Source organism: Triplophysa rosa, linkage group LG2 (genome assembly GCF_024868665.1).
Source record: "Triplophysa rosa linkage group LG2, Trosa_1v2, whole genome shotgun sequence".
Lineage (NCBI taxonomy): Eukaryota > Metazoa > Chordata > Actinopteri > Cypriniformes > Nemacheilidae > Triplophysa > Triplophysa rosa.
Genome location: NC_079891.1, coordinates 143,518 through 159,986, shown reverse-complemented (window position 1 = coordinate 159,986; position 16,469 = coordinate 143,518). Strand labels below are relative to the sequence as shown.

Sequence of the window (16,469 nt, the reverse complement as noted above, 5' to 3'; positions counted from 1 at the left end):
GTGCTTAATTCACTCGAAACCCTTTAAAAACGGGCTGTAAAACCTGAGACTTTACTTTCTTTTACCAGAAAAGAATATGGGGCCTTGAAGCTTTAGACACTTCTTCGGGGAGCCTTTCCTATCACAGACACACGTGTTATTGTCACATGATATAGGGGCATGTATATTCAGTGATATAAAAACACATTATAAAACACCATACAGCACAATAAAGTATTCAGTCCCATTCACGGACAACACAAAATGATTTTTTTATTCAATGTAATTGTGAAACTTCAATGTAATATAGAGGTTAGAGAGGGTATGCACGTGTCATCACCGCACACGACACGTCACGTCACGTGAAGTCAAGGGAGTCGCAGCCAATGAGTGGTAGAAAGACCGAATGTCGCAGTGTTTATCTTTATCTGTACTCCATTTAGAACGGGAAAAGGTTGTTGTGCGATTGATTGTACAAACAGATTGAGCACAAAACCAAAGGGAAGAAAAAAAGCAAATGAATCGCTGCAATTTGCTGAAACCAAACGAATAGTGAAACGTGGATGTTTGCTTGCCATTTCATATCAGAATCAGCTCAAGTAAGTTGTTTTTGTTGAGCCATACCATAATAGCGTTACCTACCTACTTTCAACAGCTTTATATGTTGTGTAAATGTAAATGTATTTGTTTTAACATTCTAAGCAGATGGATTCCATACAAACTGAAAGATGACCAAATTGTCAGCACAGTAAACATTTAGAAGAGTGATGTAAATCTTGTAAGGTTTGTTAAACCACCAAACGTGTTTGCTCGAGTAGAAAAAGTTACTTAACTTTTAGGCTTTGCTTTGTGTATTTCCCCAAGCATTGAAATCAGATACAAAATAAATATCAGGAAACGCAATTCTGCGCAATATTTCAGTGTACAAATACACCTGGTTCCTATGTAAGTGTCAAGTCTAACTGCTAAACACACAAAAAATTGTGTGTTTTAGTCACGGTTTCTTTGTTTATCCTATTGAAAGCAGCCATTTTGCTAAATGTTTTGCCACTCAAGGGGGCGTTCCGGCGTGTTCACGTGGGAAAGTAACGTCAATGCATAGCCTCTTTACAAGCAGGAAACTGAATGAAACTAAACTGTCCACATGGCAGAAAAAAAGACATCAGATAGAAAGCATTGCTGTGTTGACAAGTGCTGAGTACTGCTGGCAAGAACAAAACCAGTTCTTCTCCATCTTTTTCAACATGCTTTTACCAAGCAACAAAAGAGAGCAAACTCATTAAATAAGCAGACTTGATGTAAGCTGAACAAGATAGGGACAGTATTTGCCCTTCTTGGCAGTTTATGTAATAGTTCCCATTGACATGCTCCTAATATCGCTTTTGATTTATTTGGTGCAATCAGAGAAAAAGTGTGGTCAACTAGAAGTCATTTCCTTTTCCATACAGACCCACTTGTCTGTAAACCACATCCTTGTGAAAACTTGATTGCCTTGACAGCTCATTTATCATATCACAATAATAAGGATAAACATACATCCAATAAAAAGTAACTACCGCTAGAAATTAGTAGCAGAAAAAGTGCAGATCCCGTATTTTGCTGACTGATGAATTGTTAGATTGTGCTAAGGCTTTTTCAGCCGTGGTGACTTGAATTTTAGCTCCAGTGTTATACTTCAACAGTCTGAATACAACTAGGTTTTTAGAACTATGTTGTATTGGCAGCATTTTTATAAAGGACTAAATGGTAGACAAAAAAGCTCTTAAGAGAGAGCACAAGAATCCGCATTTCTAGAGCTATCAGACTCATTGCCACCCATATAATTGTCACCTTCCAGTAGAACTCCATCGGGGGTGGAAGGTGTCGGTGAGAACTCTGATGGAGCGTCCTCATATCCACTACTTTCATCATTGTCATCTCTATCATGAGCTTCACACTTCTGATTAAAATGTACCGTTGGGTCGATCACTTTTTCCAGCTGTAAGGTCGAGCTTCTATTCAGATTTAGAGGAGAGCTTTCAGTGTCTGAGATCAGTGATGCTTCCTGGTCCACTGATGTTCCGTCTGGAGCATCCTGAAGCCAGATGGGTCCAGCATGTCTGGCCTGAAACAGCTCAGTATGTCCACTCTTGAAGCCCAAAGCTGCTTTCGAGGAAGTTTCTGTAGCGGCTGGACAATACGCAACAGTGCTCATCCCCTCACTGGATATATCTCCATCTACAGATGTTCCTGAGAAGACAGCAGATATATCGACGACTCCTTGTGTTTGGTCTCCCACCAGGTCATTGACTGGAAAGACAGAAACGGAATTTCTTTCCTGCAGAGGACACAAAAACAAACATGTCTTTATTCAACCCTTAACCCTTTATTCCTCATCTGAGGGTCATCAACAGGGGCAGAGCAAGTGTTCTTTTCAAAAGCCCCAAATCTTTGTTCACTGTTAAAAAACATTATTTTCAGGTAATAGTCTGTATTTTTACAGAATTTTATCTTTTTTTCATTATATGATGAAATACCTGTTGTTTTAAATATACTTGCTCGTCGTTTATAAATCTCTAAATGTTTTGATCCCTACTTATCTCTGTGAGTTACTGACTGAGTATCGACCTACCAGATCCCATCGGTCTTCCAACCAGGATCTAGTTTACCCCTAAGTGGAGGCTTAAGTTCAGGGGTGATCGTGCTTTTTGTATTGCTGCCCCCAGACTTGCCCCATGCCTTGCCACTATCCATTAGACAAGCTTGTTCTCTGAAGAACGCCTACAGAAGAAGGCCAGAAACATTGCTGCAGATCCCACCCACCCGGGCCATGGACTGTTTGACCCCCTGCCCTCAGGGCGGAAGTATAGGACTATAAAAGCACATACAAACAGACTGAGAAACAGCTTCTTTCCAAGAGCTGTGTCCTCTACCCTTTGCATTTACAACCTCAAGCTAATGACATAACCTGTACTTTATTTTTGTTGTAAATGTTGGTTGTAAATTATTGTTGGTCGATGTAAGCTGTTGTAGTTTGTAACTAAGACTCACTAGACAGAATTTCGTTGTACTATGTACAATGACAATAAAGTAAATTGATTGATTGATTGATATGTTTAAGTGTGGCTGATGGGATATTTGTATGATTTTATATTTTTCTTGTTTGTGCTTTTACTGGAAAGCACATTGGTCAACAAGTTGTAGTTAATTGTGCTATATAAATAAAATGGTTATTGTCATTGTCATTTAAAGTTCCACTATTACATTTATTTTGGTAATACATAAATTTTCTGTTATTACATTTTTTTCTGTATTTTTTACAGAGTAATAAGTAATTTTACATAAAATCTTTTTCTGTAAAAGTAAAAAAAAATCAAGTAAGCCAAAGGGTCACATTACAATTTAAGATCATATCACGCAGACTGCATATTTCCACCTACGTAATATTAACCGTCTTCGTTCTTCTCTCTCAACCAACAATACAGCAGTTCTTGTTCACGCACTAGTCACCTCACGTACAGACTATTGTAATGGCCTTCCACTGGTGTTCCCTCCAAATTTCTATATAAGCTCCAGTTGGTTCAGAATTCCTCAGCTCGTGTTCTTTCTAGAACACCTTCTACTGTGCACATTCCTCCAGTTCTCCAGCAATGCACTGGCTTCCAGTAAAGTATCGAGTCGATTATAAGATTCTGTTACTTACAAGGCACTCCATAATCTTGCACCCCAATAACTTACTGAACTTCTTCACGTATACACCCCTTCACGTGCTCTCAGATCTTCAATTACTCTTGTGGTACCTCGGATTCGACTTACTACCATGGGTGCGAGATCTTTTGCTATGCTGCCCCCCGCCTATGGAACTTCATTCCCTTACACTGCGTTCCAAATTATTATGCAATTGATATCTTTCTCTGGTTTTCCTAATTTGTCGATGCAAATGACAGTCAGTATAATTTTCAAGTAATCAACAGTTAGGGTACATTTGGAATTTTATTGAACAAACCTCCCACTGACAACAGTATTTATTTAAAAAATGAAAAACTCAAAATGCACTGTTCCAAATTATTATGCACAACAGAGTTTGAAAACATTTCATAGGTTGTAAAAAACTGAAAATGGTCATTTGTTGAATTTGCAGCATTAGGAGGTCATATTTACTGAAATCAAAAGCTATTTCAATCAAAAACATCCTAACAGGGCAAGTTACATGTTAACATAGGACCCCTTCTTTGATATCACCTTCACAATTCTTGCATCCATTGAACTTGTGAGTTTTTGGATAGTTTCTGATTGAATTTCTTTGCAGGATGTCAGAATAGCCTCCCAGAGCTGCTGTTTTGATGCTAACTGCCTCCCACCATCATAGATCTTTCGCTTGAGGATGCTCCAAAGGTTCTCAATAGGGTTGAGGTCAGGGGAGGATGGTGGCCACACCATGAGTTTCTCTCCTTTTATGCCCATAGCAGCCAATGACACAGAGGTATTCTTTGCAGCATGAGATGGTGCATTGTCATGCATGAAGATGATTTTGCTACGGAAGGCATGGTTCTTCTTTTTGTACCATGGAAGAAAGTGCTCAGTCAGAAACTCTACATACCTTGCAGAGTTCATTTTCACACCTTCAGGAACCCTAAAGGGGCCCACCAGCTGTCTCCCCATGATTCCAGCCCAAAACATGACTCCGCCACCTCCATGCTGACGTCGCAGCCTTGTTGGGACATGGTGGCCATCCACCAACCATCCACTACTCCATCCATCTGGACCATCCAGGGTTGCACGGCACTCATCAGTAAACAAGACTGTTTGAAAATTAGTCTTCATGTATGTGTGGGCCCACTGCAACCGTTTCTGCTTGTGAGCATTGGTTAGGGGTGGCCGAATAGTAGGTTTATGCACAACTGCAAGCATCTGGAGGATCCTACACCTTGAGGTTTTCGGGACTCCCGAGGCACCAGCAGCTTCAAATACCTGTTTGCTGCTTTGCAATGGCATTTTTGCAGCTGCTCTCTTAATCCGATGAATTTGTCTGGAAGAAACCTTCCTCATTCTGCCTTTATCTGCACGAAACGTTCTGTGCTCTGAATCAGCCACAAATCTCTTCACAGTACGATGATCTCGCTTAAGTTTTCGTGAAATATCTAATGTTTTCATACCTTGTCCAAGACATTGCACTATTTGACGCTTTTCGGCAGCAGACAGATCCTTTTTCTTTCCCATATTGCTTGAAACCTGTGGCCTGCTTAATAATGTGGAACGTCCTTCTTAAGTAGTTTTCCTTTAATTGGGCTCACCTGGCAAACTACTTATCACAGGTGTCTGAGATTGATTTCAGTGATCCAAAGAGCACTGAGACACAATACCATCCATAAGTTTAATTGAACAATATAAAATTAAATGTTTACGACACTTAAATCCAATTTGCATAATAATTTGGAACGCAGTGTAGATATCCGAAGCAGCGATTGCTAGCAGACTTTTAAAACATGTCTTAAGACATATCTTTTTACTCAGGCTTTTTTTATAATATGCTCTACTGAGTCTTTACTGCATTTTATCTGTATATGCTGAGTGTTTGTTGTGTTTTTTGTCTTACGCAGTGCTTTGTACTTTTATTTTATTCTTTGCCTGTTTGTGAGGTGACCTTGGGTGTTGTGATAAGCGCCATTAAATAAAATTCATCATTATTATTATTATTATTAAGCATTTTTGGGGGTTAAAGTAAGGTTTTTAGGGTCAAACAATAGTATTTGTACATACTAGTGTTGTCAAAAGTCCCGGTACTTCGGGTCCAAGTCGTTACCTAAAAATAAAAAAGTTGGCGGTACCTAATTTTCATAAGACCCTGTACCACCGCCGTCCCGGGTCAACCGGGTACTGATGCTCTGTCTGACAGGTTGTCAGTCGGAAACTTTTTATAGACTCAATAAGACGTGATGAGCGGATAAGCGCGGCTCCGATCCACAAGAGATGCGCACAGAAATACTTCAGATTAAAGTCATATCACGAAGAAAAACAGAGTTTCAGAGGAAGCATCCGGATTTAAGTTAACAAGTTCAAGCGGTAAGTTTCAAATTCTGTTCGCATTTGCATTATGAATGTTGTAGCATATGTTAAGTTAAAGGTTATCGCGTCCTGGCCTCGCTTCCTCCTCCCACGGCTCTCGTCACGCCTCCCTCTTCACAGTTACGTTTAAATAAATGTCCCTGTTTGCGAGTTAATTTGTTAGCTCCAATACTAATCCAGTCAAGTGTCCTTATTAACCATTTAATGCTTTTATAACTGTAATGGGGTCAAATAAATGGGAGGACAGGATGGGGTTTACAGTACCTATTTTATTTAGGCCTATCTGAAATCTATGGATATAAATGGATAGATTAACTCGTTTAAATTTGGCTTTTTAAACCTAATAAATAAAAATCTATCTGTTGCATTTATTATTTTAATATACAGTTACCTTAATGTAAGTAATCTTGTGTAAATGCAGTATAAAAACTGAGGTTTGTTCTAATATTGCATATGCATGTTTGTTCAGTCAGTTGCCTTACTGAAGTTTATTCTATTTGTCTTATACAGCAGCAGACTGAGGAGGATCAGCATGAAAGACCCCAGTGAGCACACAACAGTTTCAGCAACAATTAACTTGTATACTTCATGTATACAAAATGGCATTGCTTTCTATACATTTATATTAACAATGAGCTTTATTAATAAAATTGTGTTTCAATTAGCATGTACTGGTGTTTTGCTTGGTACCGATATTGGTACCGAGAACCGTGGAATTTAACTGGTATTGGTACCGACTACTGAAATTTTGGTACTGTGACAACACTACTGTAGAGTAAGAAGTTCTTTGAGATAGGTGGGGGCATATCCATGAATGCACTGATACGTGAGGAGGGAAACCTTGTACTCAATCCGGGCGGTAACAGGAAGCCAATGCAGAGACAGAAGAACTGGCGTGATATGTTCACATTTACGCACTCTCATTAGGATCCAAGCGGCACTATTCTGTATATACTGAATTTTCTGGATGCCTCTGCTAGGAATCCCAATGAGAAGTGAGTTACAATAGTCCAATCTGGAGCTGACAAAAGCGTGGACGAGCTTCTCAGCATCATGCAGAGTAAGTGTAGAGCAGAGTCTGGCTATATTGCTAAAGAAACCAAAAACCATAAAACTGACAAAGCGGTAGAAATTTCCATATGCTTGTCATCTCTAAATGAACATGTTAATGTTTCTATGCATTTAAAATGTCTTAACTGTTTCCCTGGAGTGAGTTTTTAACCACAATTTCTCAGTTCCTTTTTAAAACAAGATACATTTGCAGATGTACAAACATACTGTAGGCTAAAATATCTAATCATAAAATTTCATTTATATTCGTAGTAGGCTACCGAACATTGATTTTATTTATCGTTTACTTACATGTGCTTTGGAAGGATTAACTGTTTTTACCATGGTAAGTCGCAGTAACGACCTTGCTTCATTGATATGTAGAGATTATTTTGCGTTTATGAATTGTACATTATTATGCTTGTGTCTGTGACTTAAAATAAATACATCAGTGCTTACGACATTGTTTGAGTAGCCGTTTTGTGAATATTATACCCGCATCCACCGCGCCCGTCTCTGTTTACCGTTAATTCTGATATATGAATCCATATATTATCACTTCTAAAGTTCGGTGTTAGCAGTTTCTAAACATTTATTTAATTATTGTTTGCCTGCAGACGGTCTGGTGGGTCTTGGTAGTTTTGTCATGGTTTTACCATGGTAAAACCGCATCGGATGTGCTTGTGCTTCATTGGCACGAGACATTACTCTGCCTTTATAAACTGTACATTTTTTTTTGTGCCGTTTGTAAAATAAAATATACACAACATGTGCTTTAAAACACTTTAGTGGGTATTTAGGTGAACACTTGTGCAGTGTGCGCATGTCAGCAGATTATATCGGATTTGAAGCTTGTCATGTAAACTCACGTATTAATCAGATCACTTAATTTACCTTTCATGTAAACACTACATTCAGATTGCACAATCTGATTAAATTCATTCCGATGTGTCCATGTAAACGCAGCTAGTGATGTTAACCCAGCAAACACAGTACGTTCTGACAATATCGCCAGTTCGTCTTCATTTGGTCACCGTGACATTACTTTGTGACCACGTTCTGAGGACGTCTTGGCAAGTTAATTAATTATAGTTAATTAATAGTTAATTAATCAAGCACGTCAAGCATTAATTCCATGGAGAACGTTGTAGCAACGTGGTATACTGGTCTTCAGATGACCTTGACGCTGGTCATTTGATTAATGAATCTGGTCATTTCTATTTATTATGTTATTATATGGAAAATATATGATCAGAGTAAAATCTGTCGAGATGAATGCTACAAATCTGACTTCTCACAGCTATTAAACTGGAGTTTAATTAGATACCACAATTAAAACTGCACAATAACTAAAAACGCAATTATGAGCAGCAGGCTGTGTGTGTTTTTTGTTAACGTTACTGTAACCTTTGCTGCTCAGCTTTCAGATCATTGTCTCTGTGGAACATATGCTGTAATGTGTGAATGTAGTACAAAGTATTATTATTATTATTTCAGATTGTGTGGAAAGACTGGAGATCCACAGCAGGTGAGCATGGCAATCCAGGTGTGTAAAGAGTAAACCTTTTCAAAATCTGAAATCAGCATGGACACGTCTTCTGATGACATAATTGCACTGGAAGTGGCAAAAAAACATTTTCATTTTAAATATTGTATATCCATTTTATCATTGTGATGCAACTGAGCAAGGTTTGGTTTTGCAACAGTAAGGCCTCCATTGTTTCAGATTCCACCCATCTATTGTTAAATGTAGTTTTCTCTTCTACATAATACAACAAATTACTTCATAATGTAATAGCCCAGTATATTAAACCCTGTGCCCAAAAAAGGCAATCAATAGAAGCCTGAACTTTTCTAGTTCCCTGCTCCAGCTATCTGGTAATGCCAGGAAAGCCTCTCCTAAAGTACTGCATGGATATACTGTATTTTTTCAAATGATAAATATTGGTTCGCACTAGTGTTGTCACGATACTGGAATTTCTAACTTCGATTCAATACCTAAAAAAATATCGATATTCGATACCATTTTCGATACCACGGGGAATAAACTGCCATAGCAAAAAGGCCCTAATAAGCAATAGCAATATAGGCCTTTTTAAATTTTATTTGAAGTTAAATTGAACAAGACTATATAATGAGGTATATATTTTTATATTATTTATTAATTGTTAATCTAATGTTAATTTTACGAATACATTTACTATTTAAAATCAAAGTTGTATTTGTCAGTATTAATGGACCAGACCCTGTTGAAAAAACCAGCCTATGCTGGTTTTGTATGTTTTGCTGCTGGTTTGCTGGTTTGTGCTGGTTTAAACTGTTCGTGTGCTGGTTTAAGATGGTCATATGCTGATTTAAGATGGTTCTTAGCTGGTTTAAGATCAAACCAGCATCGATCAAAACATACCTTACCCAGCATATACTGGATTTTTCAACAGGGGAGCTTACATAAATAGTTGTATTTTTTAACTAACATTTAAAAGAGATTAATAAATACTTGAACAAATGTATTGCTCATTCATTGTTCGTTAATGTTAGTTAATAGCCTACATTTTTATTTGGCTAAATTGGCTTTTATTCACATAGGCCCATACTGTAATCATTGATCAGCGCACATATAGACAGAAACACAAACTTTAAATGCAAGAACTGTTGCAGAGACTCCGCACTGGACATCTTTCTAAAATTAACAACAAGCGAATGAGACGAGTGGATGAAATCATTGAACAGCGCACACACATAGAGCGCTATGGTAAACACTGGAGTGTAAACATGTATCACACGCGAGAACTGTTGGGGAGACTTTACTCGCACCAGCATTATTTCAAACATCAAATTAACCGGAGCGAACGAGACGAGTGGATGAAATCATTGATGAGCGCACATAAAGACAGAAACGCGTGCATTAAACATGAGAACTGTTGCGGAGACTCTGTACTAACATAAACAACATACGTATAACCAGGGCGAATAAAACGAGTGGATAAAATTATTGATCAGCGCACATACATGGATCGCTATGGTAAACACGGGAAGCGTAACGAGCGTGCACCACGCCAGATGTGTTACTGAGACTGGCCATCTTTTCTAACATAAACACGATTTAACTGCCACAAACGAGTCAAGTCTGTGAGAGGAGGCAGGGCTCTGTTGTTATGCGTTCACGTGCAGTGTGTGTTAACTCACTGTCGGAAAAGAGAAAGAGAGCGGGAACAAGCAGCTGATATCGATACGTGGGACATGGGTATTGGAACCGTTTCAGATTTTTCAGTATCGATATTTTTGACAACACTAGTTCGCACGACACAATGCTTGCAGACAGGGAAATTATACTGGTGTCAATATGTAATCAGTCTTTTATTTATTTATTATTATTTTGTACTTTGCCAATGCAAAATGGCCACCACACCAAAAATCCTGCCCACCACGACTACAGTGACGCACTTTGACTTTTCCATTAATTCCTTATTTGTCCGGCCATTGTTGCCAAATTTGCAACTCTTTCACTAGGAAATTAGATAATTCCCACTTCAAATAATTTATGGAACGGTGCTCTTTTAATGTTAAAATATACTTGTAATGTTTCAATGCTACTAAATCATTTGTAACAATAATGTTACTAAATAATTTTAACCTTGGCAAAATCCAGACGTTACTTCCACATTTGTGCTTCCGATGTGTCTTGAACGCAGTATAAAACTACGTGATGATGTCACGAATATGTTAATTAGCGTTTGACGTCATCAAGTGCCACAGTTTCGTGAAATCGTAGCGGAAACACTGCCTAGTAAAAACTTCATCAGACAAATTTTCTCCCACAGAACAACATCCAGTCTAGTGAGCAGAGCAGCTTCTAAATCATCTGCACTCATTTTGCTGAATCTGTCTTTTGACAATTATCCACCAAATTGTTCTGTCAAGCCACATACAGTGAGGAAAATAATTATTTGATCCCCTGCTGATTTTGTAAGTTTTCCTGCTTACAAAGAAATGAAGGGTCTATAATTTTTATGGTAGGTTTATTTTAACTGATAGAGACAAAATGTTATATAAAGGTTATAAATTGATTTGCATTTCAGTCAGTGAAATAAGTATTTGATCCCCTAGCAACTAGCAAGAATTCTGAGATTCTTGATTGGTTATGTGCCTATATGGACCACAGATTAGTCCTGTCACTTTAAGAAGTACTCCTAAATCTGCTTGTTATGTATATAAAAGATGCCTGCCAACCGAATCTGTATCTTCCATTTCAACCTCTCCACCACCATGCTCAAGACCAAATAGGTTTTAAAAGATGTCAGCGACAAGATTGGAGACCTGCACAAACCCTCAGTAGGCTACAGACAGAAGCTTGGTGAGGACTCAACTGTTGGTGCCATTATTTGGAAATAGAAGAAATACAAAATAACTATCAATTGCCCTTGTTCTGGAGCTCCCTGCAAGATTTCTCCAATGGAGTAAAGATGATCATGAGAAAGGTTAAAGGTCAGCCCAGAACTACACGGAAGAAGCGTGTTCGTGATTTTAAGACAGTTGGGACCACAGTTAGCAAGCAAACCATTGGTAACACGCTATGCCACAATAGATTGAAATCCTGAAGCACCCGCAAGGTCCTCCTGCACAAGAAGGCCCGCCTGGCTCATCTGAAGTTTGACAATGAACATCAACATGATTCAGAAAAGGCTTTGGAGAAAGTGCTGTGAGACCAAATTGACTCCTGTGTTTGGGGGGAGAGAAATGCTGACTATGACCCCAAGAACACCATCCCTACAGAGAAGCACAGTGTTGGAAACATTATGCTTTAGGGCTTTTTATCTCTGCTACGGGTACAGGATGACTTCACCGCATTGAGGGTCTGAGGGACGGGCCAGTGTACCATAAAATCTTGGACGAGAACCTCCTCCCCTTAACTAGATCACTGAAGATGGGTCGTGGATGTGCCTTTAACATGACAAAGATCCAACACATATTGCCAAGACAACCAAAGAGTAGCTTAAGGAGAAGCACATTAAATGTCCTAGCCAGTCTCTAGACCCTAGTCCTATAGAACATCTGTGAAGGAGGTGAAAACGACAGCCAAGAACCCTTAAAGATTGACAGAGGAGTGGACTAAATGTATCCTGACACATGTGCAAACCTGGCGACCAACTATCAGAAATGTCTGAGCTCTGTGCTTGCCAACAAGAGTTTCTCCACCAAGTACAAAGTTATGTTTTGCTCAGGGATCAAATACTTATTTCACTGACTGAAATGCAAATCAATTTATAACCTTTATATAACATTTCCCCCCCTGATTTTATTAAATATTCTGTCTCTATCAGTTAAAATAAACCCACCATAAAAATGATAGACCCTCAATTTCTCTGTAAGAAGGCAAACTTACAAAATCAGCAGGGGATCAAATCATTATTTCACTCACTGTATCTCAGGAACTGCACTCCAGTGGTTCAAGTTCTCCCTCACAGGTAGGTCCTTTAGAGTGTTGTGGAGGGGTCCAGGTGGCAACATCTAGCTACTGGGAGGTGGTTCAGTGCTTGGACACTTCTCCTCTCTATGTACATATCACTGCTATCCTGATGACATGTGTCTTTACCTCTCATTCCAGCCGGATGCTCTGATGGTTGCTGCACACATCTCATCCTGCTGGATGATGACTGACCTTCAACTCAACCTTGCCAAGACAGAACTGCTAATGTTTTCATCCAAACCCAACCTTGGTGCTATAATTGACACACATACATTTCACAGACCACGTTGCATTGCCCAATCCTGCAGATTTGCAGATTTTTTTGCGTTCTCTGTATTTTCTATGCGGCGGAGGTCCGGACCACACTTAAAAAAAAAAGATTTAATCAATTGAGCCCAGTCGAATATGTATATAATAAGTTAACATCTAATGTTTTATTGGGCCATTTATTTTATATTCTGATAGTCACAGTATGTATAAAACAGAAAGGCCTTGTAACTGAGCAAATGTGTTGTAGGGTAATGGTAGGGGAAACACTGCATTTTCTTACATTTTCAGAAATTGTACGCATTTAACTATGCTCGTTTCTGTACTGTCCAACAAACATTTTAAAGTATGAAAATCTAAATGTACATTTACAGATTTTTGTAATATGCACTACATTTTGAAACAATAATTCTTGGTTATTGAAGCTAATAATATCTGCATTTTAACAGAAATTGAAGAGTAGGAGGTAGTTTCATAAAATAAGTACCTTTTAATTTACAAAGATTAGTAGAAGAATTTGAGTTTTTTTTCTGTAAAAAGGATCAATCCTGTAAATATACAAACATTTGGTTTTGAATTTGTGCACTTATTGCATTTTTTATTAATTATTTCTTAGTTACTGTACATGGAAACACTATACTTTAAAAGCAAATTACTGCCGACGGACAGAGCAGTTTTATAAAATAATTCATTAAAACCCTACATTTATAAGTTTTTCCATGGTTTAAAAAAATGAATCAACAGTACTATACGTAAGGGATTATCCATGACTAGCTGTGCATTAAGTAAGGGATAATGTACAAGCAGCTGGTTGTTATGGCAGAAATAATCCCCGACAGTGTGAATGTGAAGCAGAGGGTCTTGTGTCACACTGAAGGGGCTTATTTCGCTTTAACAGCTGGCTGCTTCCACATTATCCCGCTTATTACACGGCTACTTGCCACATGAGAAAAAAACGGGACATAAAATGTGAATTTGAAATATTTTATTAGGTGGCTAATTCCAGCGTTATGGATGTGACAATTGCAGTCAAAACTTGAAGTTTAAATTCCCAGAAAATTAATTTGTTACCAATATATTGAACCATCTGTTTATATTTTTCTACAGCCCTAACAATAGAGTGCAGACATCAGAAAAAAATCAGTATATGCAAGAGTTTTCTGTTTAAAAAAAAGGAAAAAATAATGCGTTATGGACGTGACAAAAAAAGACACACGTTTTTGGGACAGCAAGCTTTGTTGAAATTCTGTGAATTAAAATGCACAAACCAAAAGCAATAACACGCAACAAATGGAGAAGGGATGGCTCTTTATATAACATGAAATATTGATTTTGTTTTAATAAATGTGTTTGCATTCAAGGAAAAATAAGAAATAAGGAAAAAACAATGTTACGCCCGTGACATATCTCCATTACTGTCGTGACAGCTCTGAAACCGGCACTTACCCGACTATGGAAAATCATGAACAAATGCTTTACAACCACAATCAGAGACTTCAAATGGATATCGGATGTTGTCCTCCGAGATATCAGTAGATTCGGCTGCAAAATTCATCAACTTCATACAAAACAGCCACACTTCAAATTATATGGTTTCACATATTATTAATGTGTAACCAGCGTCTGCGTTCAAGGAGACCGTGACGGAGTGGCGGCGTTTGCGTGGATAATCTCGCGTTCATTGTACTTTCAAAGATCTGCTATAGAGGCGCGCGAATATGCTCGCCTTTTTAAAGATGCGCATGCGGCGCGTTTAGAGCGCGAATATGCTCGCTTTCTGTGTAGGCCCTACTTTTAAAGATGCGCATGCGGCGCGTTTAGAGCGTGAATATCCTCGCTTTCTGTGTACTTTTAAAGATGCGCATGTGGCGTGTTTAGAGCGTGAATATGCTCGCTTTCTGTGTACTTTTAAAGATGCGCATGTGGCGTGTTTGGAGTGCGGATATTGCGTTCAGTGACTGAGCACTGAGACGCGACATTAAGCGGGTTTCCATCACTCTGGTTTTATTCGCATTTTGAAGTTTCGCATCAGAAACGAGTGATGGAAATGGCAAATTTCGAATTAAAAACCCTTAATTCGCAAAAAAGTTTTTACGCTCGCTTGAGGTGGTTTTTCTTTTTTGCTAAAAAGGGTTAATGCGAATAATGGGAGATGGAAACGCATTTTCCGAATAAATTCCTCCAAAAAGTCACGTAATTGCACTAAGAGACGGCGTAACCTGACTAACTAGAGTAGCCTAATGATCTTGTTACACAGCATCAGAAATGTTGTTACGGTCATTCTTAAATGCCTGAGCAAAGTCGTCAAAGTATTTCTGTAATTGCCTCTTAGAACTATCACGACTGTGTTTCCCAAACAGCAGGCATCCACAAAAGCACCGCATTTAATGTGTTTCGTAATCGTCTGCTTGCGCAAGTATTATGAAAATTATTATATTCAGTGACTTCTCTTACTTTTCTTACTGATATTTAGTGGCAGTTTATTAGGAAGTGACGGTTGACTAGTTGGATGGAAACGGTGCTTATTCGCAAATGTTTTATGCATGCGATATTCCAATTTTGCGCATTAACTAAATTCGCAATTTTGGATGGAAACCCGGCTAGTGTCTCTCAGGACACGGGCAAGAAAGCGAGGGAAAATGCATCAACTAGAGAGGCTTGCCTTTTAAGGTAGGACGTAAACAATCAGATGAACGCTATTCGAATGCTGCAAGCACAATAACAGTGTGGCGATCTGTATATCCCTATGATATCGACGTTCTCATAATTTGTTATTAATTGTGTTAGTAACTTATAAAATGTTATAGGACAAAATAATTTGTAGGCTACAAATATTATGATATTTAAAACAGATCACAACATGTCATCTGCGTCTGTGATACATGATTCACTATTACGTGCTTAAAACTGTCACGCCCGTAACGAATTATTATGGTTGTTCAGAGCAAATAAGTGAGATGAATTGTTGTTTAAAATCATCAACATACATATTTGGCTTTGTATATTAAGTTTCAAGTTATTTGTATTTGTAATTATTATATGACATAAACTTAAACTTTAAAACGTTATGGACGTGACACAGCAGTGAGGCTTTGTGACATCCTAATTATAGCCATTATAAATTCACAAGGCAGTAATAGTAAGACAGAGTGAGTGTATTAATTTTTCAGACATGCCTTCATCTTTCTGCAAAATGCCTTTTTTAAACATAAAGTACAAAAAGGGGAGCCTTTGATCCCTCTTCAGAAAGCATGAAAAATGGTTGGTGGAAAATGTAATTTTGGCATTGTTGTATACCTGATGTGGGTGGGAAATCAAGGCAATTTTCTTAAAATGTTTATTGACGTACATTAATACAATATAAAGCAGGCCTAAATGGACAAATTAAAAATGATTTTGTTCTTTTAGTAGAAACTTTATTTTTTCATGGTAAGGTTGACATTTTCATGGAATTGCTCAGGTCATTTTTACCGAATGCAGACCTTCCGCGAGGAAAAGCCATTTAGTTTCGGTTTTAAAGAAACGACGTTCAAACGTCACGAACAGGCAAAAACTGGTTTAATCATTTGTAAATATAATGTCATATATGTTATTAAAAGACATATTTATCATTACTTTTTGTGTAATATTAAACTGCCCCTCTCAAAATGATTTGCAGTAT

The 16,469-nt window shown here is 38.1% G+C and overlaps 1 protein-coding gene across 2 annotated transcripts in view; it reads right to left on the bottom strand.

Annotated features, from left to right (window-relative positions):
* Positions 1-228: 228 nt before the first annotated feature.
* The window catches only part of si:ch1073-456m8.1 (uncharacterized), a 52,372-nt gene continuing 36,131 nt past the window's right edge, over positions 229-16,469 (bottom strand). For both annotated transcript variants that reach the window (XM_057352280.1, XM_057352289.1), the window contains one exon: positions 229-2,296. In XM_057352280.1, the coding sequence (XP_057208263.1) occupies positions 1,742-2,296 (555 nt within the window). In that variant the 3' untranslated portion in view covers positions 229-1,741. The remainder of the gene's footprint in view (positions 2,297-16,469) is intronic.